The sequence below is a fragment of the Phalaenopsis equestris genome, unplaced genomic scaffold, assembly GCF_001263595.1.
Source record: "Phalaenopsis equestris unplaced genomic scaffold, ASM126359v1 Scaffold000002, whole genome shotgun sequence".
NCBI classification, from domain to species: Eukaryota; Viridiplantae; Streptophyta; class Magnoliopsida; order Asparagales; family Orchidaceae; genus Phalaenopsis; species Phalaenopsis equestris.
This window is the reverse complement of record NW_018164444.1, coordinates 49319689-49327255: the sequence shown is the minus strand read 5'-3', so window position 1 is coordinate 49327255 and position 7567 is coordinate 49319689. Positions and strand designations below refer to the sequence as shown.

The 7567-nt window shown below is 38.5% G+C and overlaps 1 protein-coding gene across 2 annotated transcripts in view; it reads right to left on the bottom strand.

Annotated features, from left to right (window-relative positions):
• The window catches only part of LOC110034263 (pyridine nucleotide-disulfide oxidoreductase domain-containing protein 2), a 61607-nt gene that overhangs the window by 10832 nt on the left and 43208 nt on the right, over nucleotides 1–7567 (bottom strand). For both annotated transcript variants that reach the window (XM_020738547.1, XM_020738554.1), the window contains 2 exons: nucleotides 2566–2634; nucleotides 2331–2446 (listed from right to left, as the gene is read on the bottom strand). In XM_020738547.1, coding sequence (XP_020594206.1) covers nucleotides 2331–2446; nucleotides 2566–2634 — 185 coding nt within the window. The remainder of the gene's footprint in view (nucleotides 1–2330; nucleotides 2447–2565; nucleotides 2635–7567) is intronic.

Genomic DNA, 7567 nt, shown 5'->3' with positions numbered 1-7567 from the left:
TATATATATGTATGTATGTGTATATATATGTATGTATGTGTATATATATGTATGTATGTGTATATATATGTATGTATGTGTATATATATGTATGTATGTGTATATATATGTATGTATGTATTGATTTGAAACAAAACATGTTTAATTCAGATGTGATTGTTTTTAAAATTATTCGAAATACATAAAAGTCATTTTGAGTGTTCTAAAAAACTTGCTAATTTATTTTAGAAATAAAAAAATATAAAATATAAAAAAACATATTAAACAAACATGTTTTTAAAATAAAAGAAAAAACAAAGACAAGAATAAAAAACAAAATTGATCCCAACAAGCCCTAAGAAAATACTGATATAGCATCATTTAAATGTGTTTCACATGCTAACAAGCAGAAGCTCAAAACTGTAAAAATGCAAAAAAACAATGCCAGGAATCTATTCAATGATAATAAGATAGCAATTAGTTTTGAAGAATGATGATAAATCAATAACATCATGAATGAAATTAAAGCATATGCTGTGGAGTTGTCAAAGTTGTATGCTTCATCAATTCTCCAGTTACATTTAAGTACAGTACTAAATGTTATTAGAGGCAAGTTACATATATATCACCCAATTCTTATCTATTTACATAACAAACACCTAAAATTTGAATTTTACAATTATAGCACCAAAATATTTCGTATCACGACAAAATAATCACTACTTTTAACTTTTAAAGAGTGAAATATACTTTTCATGCATAAGTAAAGTGGCGTATATGTAAATATGAAGTTTAGGTGTTTGATATTTAAATACTTGAGTGGTATGCATGTAAATCTTCCATGTTATAATTAGTGCCTTGTTGGAGTCCTTAATGTTATAATCTTACTAAGATGCCTCAAAGTTTCTATGCTGGAGATTGGCAATAAAGAATCTTCATTGTGCCCAAGTTCTTCTCTATCCACAATCATGTTATCATTACTTTGTTGTGGAGGATGTAGACAAGAAACTAGTTGTGCAGAAAAAATAAATACAGTCCATATCCATTGCTTCCTTTTTATTTGAGTAAAGTGCCAAAATAGTCTAAGGCAATTTACATGAAGCCATTTTAATCCTAGAGTTTATAAAAGTGTAAAAATAGTCCCCAACTATTTTAAATTGAGCTCTAATAGTCTTTCATGGGACTATTCCCGTCCCAATTTAAAACGTCTGAGACAATCTAAGCATTTCTATAAACTCTGGGAATAAAACGACCCAATGTAAATAGTCAGGGATTATTTTGGTACTATACTCTGTTTTACATTGTTTAAATTGAAATAAATCCTAATTTTCCAAATGTAATCATACGATACCTTAACATTAATGAGAATCTATATTTAAGTAACAAACCTTAATCCTAGGTTTATTTGCTAGCCTTATCATTTTCTAGCTAATTATTGCGCAGACAAGATAATAACTCTCAGTCATATTAAGCCATGCCGAATTCATGTTAATTAGAGATAAATAATGAAGGTTTCTAATGGATAGACTCATTCTAGAATTTTATTGTATAGGTGTTCCTTTTCTGGTTCTATTGTTGTGGTTGCCATCCAGGACTGTGACAGGTATAGAGGATAAGTTCTATCAGCAACATCCTCTTTAAGTATTATAAAAATTATAGGGATTATTTGCAACTTCTTTAGGACTGTAGTGACAGCGAATGCTCGTGATTTGAGTCTAGTAATTCATACATTTCCTCGTTTGTAGGGCTGTTAGGTTTGATTATATTTGACAAATGTAAATAATGATCTACCGTCTGTAGAGAAAATAGTCTACAACAACAACAACAACAACAAAGCCTTAATCCCACTACATGTGGATAAAAAGTGGAAGGGGAAAAGTGGGCCGCGGGGTTGAACCTGCAGCCCGCATTTAAGCAAAATCGCGGGGCACCGCGGCTGCCCCGATGCCCCAAACACTAGAAAATAGTTTAGTAGAAAAAGAAAAAAAAACTTTGCTTAAATGTGCAAATCCTTCTACTTCAGAGATTCAATTCCTTGATTAAGTGCAAAACTTGAGATTCTGGGACAGGCTATTGACTTGTACAAGTGTGACTTGATCTTTTAATGAATTGCCCTTTCCCCCTTGCCTTGGTGATCATTTTCTCATAATCAATTACGAGTGTAATTAAGTTTTGTCGAACTTGTTACAATATAATTTTCTTTTATTTTCGTGAGAATTCAATCTAGTGCGGCTTTTGTGATTCAGAGAGGGGATCATGAATTTTTTACATAATTGTAGAAACGACTCATTAATGACAACCAACTACTCAGTTCACCGCAGATAGTTTCTAATAACCTATGCCTTCCATACCTTTCAGATCCAATATGTATAGTACCTACATGTTGAGGCCCGGGCTCATCTGTATCAGTTGCACAACAGCAAAATTGAGGCAACTTATCAGCAGCAATATTAATTTTTGTTGTTGCCTGGATGTTCAAAGAAAAAAAAAAATTAATAATAATTTAAAGCATTTATGTGCACATATGAGCAAAACTTCTAAAATGAATTAGAAGCAGCGAGTAGAAGTCATGAAATTAGTCCTCACCGAGCTGTAATCACAATTTTTAATAGCTTGGAGAAATTCTTCTGGAAGTATACCAGAAGGAACTAACTCCTGCACTGCAGAAAGTTACAATAAGTAAGAGAAAAGTGTTTGCAGGGGGCCATTTTAATCCCAGTCTGTAAAAATGTTAATTGTAGTCCCCAGGCTTTTTGAATGGAGTTTAAAATAAAAGAATATGAGGACTAATTTGACACTCGTAGATCTAGAGACTAAAATGACCCCATATATATAGTCAAAGGACTATTTTGATACTTTATTCCAATAAAAAAATAAAGTGATATGCTGGTGCCCAGCCCAAGGAGTAAATTAGTCGTTTATTAGCCTAAGTGGGATCGAGTCCTTTATTATTTATTATTATTTAGTACTATATAGACCCTAAAAAATTTAGGGTTAGAATATGCATGATATTAACTCTTTGAATCTTGGGGTTTGAGTTTAGGGAGATTTGCTACCTCTCGAACTGTAATAACCGAAAGAGTTTGCCTACCTCTCAAATTGTAGGTCTTATCTTTATGCATTCGTGTTGAGTTGTTTCTTATTCGTGCAATAAAATATTTTGTGCCATAAGTTCTGTAAAAAATCATCACCAGTTCCTAACAATTGGTACCAGAGCAATCGACCTACGAGAAACAAACTATGATCTACGTGATAAGTTCTTACAGAGTTCTAGATTGGGATCGAAAAGCACAAAGTCGCAGCAAATAGCACCTCTTCACCCAGAGAACAACGGATCGCATGCAAGAGTCCACAATCTGAACGATCTGGCAAACAGTTGTCGGGAATGCACGATCCAGTCACGATAAACCATAGCTAGAAGCAATGCAATCAAGCAAAAAGAACGTCAGGATCTTGGCATACAGGGACACATGATCGGAGCCTCGTGACACAGTCTCAATTGGAGCTAGCTAGGAAGGAACAACGGGATTGCAACATACAATTAAGGTCTTCATCGATACACTTGCGATAAGAGCTAGCAAGGCACAAAGAAAGGATCACACCTTACGGGCACTGACATTTGTGATTCAATCGCACAAAATAGTTGTGATTGAGGAAGCACAGAAGGGTCATGACATGACCTGATATTGCGATAGTCATGATTGGAGCTAGCTTGGAAGGAATGACATGAACGTGGTGTTCAGGGACGTGAATAGACGATTTCATGGAAAGACCGCATGGAAGTCAAAGGATTCCTTCACGACGTAGAGTTACGTGCCGCTCTTGATCGAAACTGGCGATTGGGATTGCGACTAAAAGGAGTTTTGTGTAGGAAACTTGTTATTGGGATTTGCAACGTTTAGGAATTCGAATTGCGGTTTCCGGAGTTCCGCACATCTTCCAATAGTTAAACCAAACTATCCATAGAAATTTCAGGATGCGGTATCCACAGTTCCGCTCATGCCAGACTTGGGTTCTGAAAATTCAAATCTCATGATCTTAGGGTGTGTTTGGGGCGGCAATGCTGTGGTGGTGCTGTGCCGCATTGCAATTTTTTTGTTTGGCAAAAATGCGTTATGTTTGCTTTCTCAAAAAGTTACAGCGGAAAATTGTATTTTCTCACAAAACCTGGCTACCTGTGGTGGCTGCTAGAAAGCGGCGGTTTAACTTTTTCCAATTTTTTAATAATCGTCATAGTTTTTTAAACAACAATCTCTTCAGTAGTTTCACAGCTGCTTCTTCAAGCCAATGCAGCTGCCTCAAACAGACTCTTAGCGTAAAGGAGTTTCAAAACCATCCTGAGTAATGACAGCCAAAAAGTTGGGTGCTTTGGAGGAAAACTAGCAAAAGAGATCAGTCAAATTAGATCTGGAATAGAAAAACGTTTCTCGGCCTTGAAGGAGTGGTTGGAGGGGAGATTCACAACCCCAGAAAATATGATAAAGAAGTTTGCGGAGTCCCACACAAACCCTCCACCCGCTATAGTGAGATCGAGAGACAGTGTCTGGAATGGACGCAAGTGGTAGCAATCAAAAAAATTCGTGTGACACTAAGGCAACATAACTGTCTTAGGTGGATATGGAGCAACGAGATTGTGTGAAGTAATAGGAAGCAAACTTGAGCATCCGCATTTTGAAGGAATGACATGACCTCATAATGGCTGGAATGAGAGGCAGAAGGTAGAATAGGCGGCTCGCGATTCGAGGCAAGAGAGGATTGATTTGAAGGATTTCAACTTGGAATAGGGAACCATGATGGGCGGGACCCCGACAGAGGGCTACATCCAACAAAACCACTACCTTTTGTGGCAACAACATCTGGGTAGATGCGATTATGAAGCCTATGGGGGCGGGCGAGTTGATTATGAGGAGCGCTAGACTTATGAAAGAAAGGAAATTAATATGGGTCAAGGAACAAAAACCCACCCTACGTCATGGGAGGAATAAACTTTGTTCGAGAGAATCGGGGAAGAGACTTGCACATAAAGAAATCGAAGATGTCGATCTTTGAAGGAGATGATGCCTACAGTTAGGTTTATCGCATTGAGAGATATTTGTAGTTAATGGGTTAACAGAGGAAGAGAAATTGATTGAGGTGGCACTGTGTTTGGAAAGGAAGATTCTAGTGTGGTATCAATGGAGAGAACAACATCAATCAATTAGAACCTGAGAATAATTCATGGATCGATATTTGAAGCGTTTCAGAACCACTCGAGAAGGGGAATTACAAGAGCAGTTTTTTGCAATGATTCAAGAAAGGTCTGTCATGAAATATATGGAGAAATTTGAGATGTTATTTGGTCCTTTGATAGGGATGCAGGAAGAAGTGTTAGAAATCAATTTCATGAAAATGTTAAAGCCAGATATTCGAGTATCACTTTGTTTGTTGAGATCCCGAGAATTGGGAGAAATTATGGAATTAGCGCAATGGGTCGAAGATTAAAATGCAATGGATCGAGTTAATAGGAGCAGCGCAAGTAGAGTGTCACACTGCAATGTTACAATCATGATGATAACAAAAGCTAAACAGTGAAAATCCAGAGGGAGGCTTTATAAGATATGAATAATAGGCCACGACCATACGCGACAATCAAACGCCTTACAGAGGTAGAGATTCAGAAAAAACGAGCCAAGAAATTATTTTTTCGGAGCGAAGTCTTTCTCAGAGCGTTGCAAGGATCATACATTATAGATTCTCACAGTGTATGACGATGAGGAGGGGAATGCAGAAACAAGAAGACTAGGATGGAGGAAGAGGAAGTATTATTGAACTCAGTAGTATGATTCACACTAAACCACACTATGAAACTTCAGGGAAGATCAGAGAGCAGGACGCACTTTTGTTGATAGATAGTGGGTCACCCACAACTTTATTCTAGTCAAATAGTGAAGCAATTAGGGTTTGAGATGGTGAACACAAAAAATTTTGGAGTCATGATGGAGACGTGACAGATGGAGAAGAGCAGGGAGTTTGTAAATGAGTGATTTTAACGCTGTCATATATCCGGGTGATGGAAAAGTTTCTTCCCTTTGATTTAAGGACCAATGATATGATATTAAGTATGAAATGGTCGCAATCCATAGGGGAGATTAAGATGGATTAGAAATTTTTTATAATGGAGTTCCAGGAGGGAGACAAGACGTTGGTGCTTCCCAATGACCCTAGTTTGTGCAAGACCCTGGTGTTAACGGATCCTTCAAAGGTAGCAGATAGGATGTAGGTTCCATTGCCCAAGACCTGGAAGGGGTTGAGAAGGTTTAGGGGACTTAAAAGATACTATCGAAAGTGTGTGAAGGGTTATATTGCATATGTGTGGTCGTGGATGATGAAATTGGAGAAGAATAACTTTTAGAGGGGGAAGTGACGACCTAGACTTTTGAGAAGTTGATGGCCATGAAGAGTGTGGTAGATCTAACGACAAGAACCAGACTCAAGCCAGTTTATGAGCGAGGGTCATACGAATTGATTCAGTCACAATTTTTTCACCTTGAGGTAAGGTGTCATTTTTGGAGAGGAGTATTATTATGTTGGTGCCTAACCTAAGGACAATTGAGTCTTTTATTATTTATTATTGTTTAGTATAAATAGACCTGTTGACCTCATTTTTAGTGAGGTCTTAGTCTCCTACTCTTAGAACCTAGGATCTAGCTTTAGGAGTTCTTCTGACCATCTTAGCAGACTAGTAATAGAGCCCACGTCCCGTAGAACTTCAAACCACTTCTTGACTCATTTTTGTGAAGAACTCGCATGAGTGGTTCCAAACACTCAACTTCCAGTTGCAAGGGCTAAGGACCAACATGTAGAGGGCCTGAAAATGAGTTCCTATAGGATCAAACAACATTAGGTGAACCCTTTGTGACTCGATTACTCGTGAGCGCCGCAATTCATGCATTCTCTGCACCACACACGACTTTGACTTGAATTGACTCGCCCGCTGGCAAACTCGTCCGGACGACCCCAGATGATAAAATGGACCGCGTCGACGCATCCGGAACGTCAATTTTAGCTAGGAAGGACACCCGCATTGTTATGGTTTCGAGCGCAAACGACTAGCACGGATATCGATGCATTTTTTTAGCGGTGCGCGGGCCCGGGCTCCACCCAGGTCTGACTCGGGTTCGATTCAGGCTCGATATGGATTAAGCACGGGCTAATTACTTCAGCTCAGAAATTTCAAAATTCAAAATTTAAATTTCAAATTTATCATTTAATTTCCCCCATAAAGCTTTTCCAATTAAGCTGACTGCCAGAAAGGAAGGTATTCAATTCCTCGCCAAAGCTTTGAATTGAAGTAACGGCTCGCTCACATTCGGCTATACGAATTGGCCTCGACAGAAACAGAAAAAAAAACACGCCTGCTCGATCCCGTCTCTGTATTTCGCCTCTTCCTCTGTCATTCCCGAACGCCTGCTCCTGCTTCTGCTCGATATCGCTCGACAGAGACCCTCGCCTCCCTGCTTGCACTCGACTGAAGACTTCCCCTCGCTCGACAGAAACCTCGTTCGACACCTGCTCCGCTCGACCCCGCTCGCCTGCTCCCCCCTCCCGC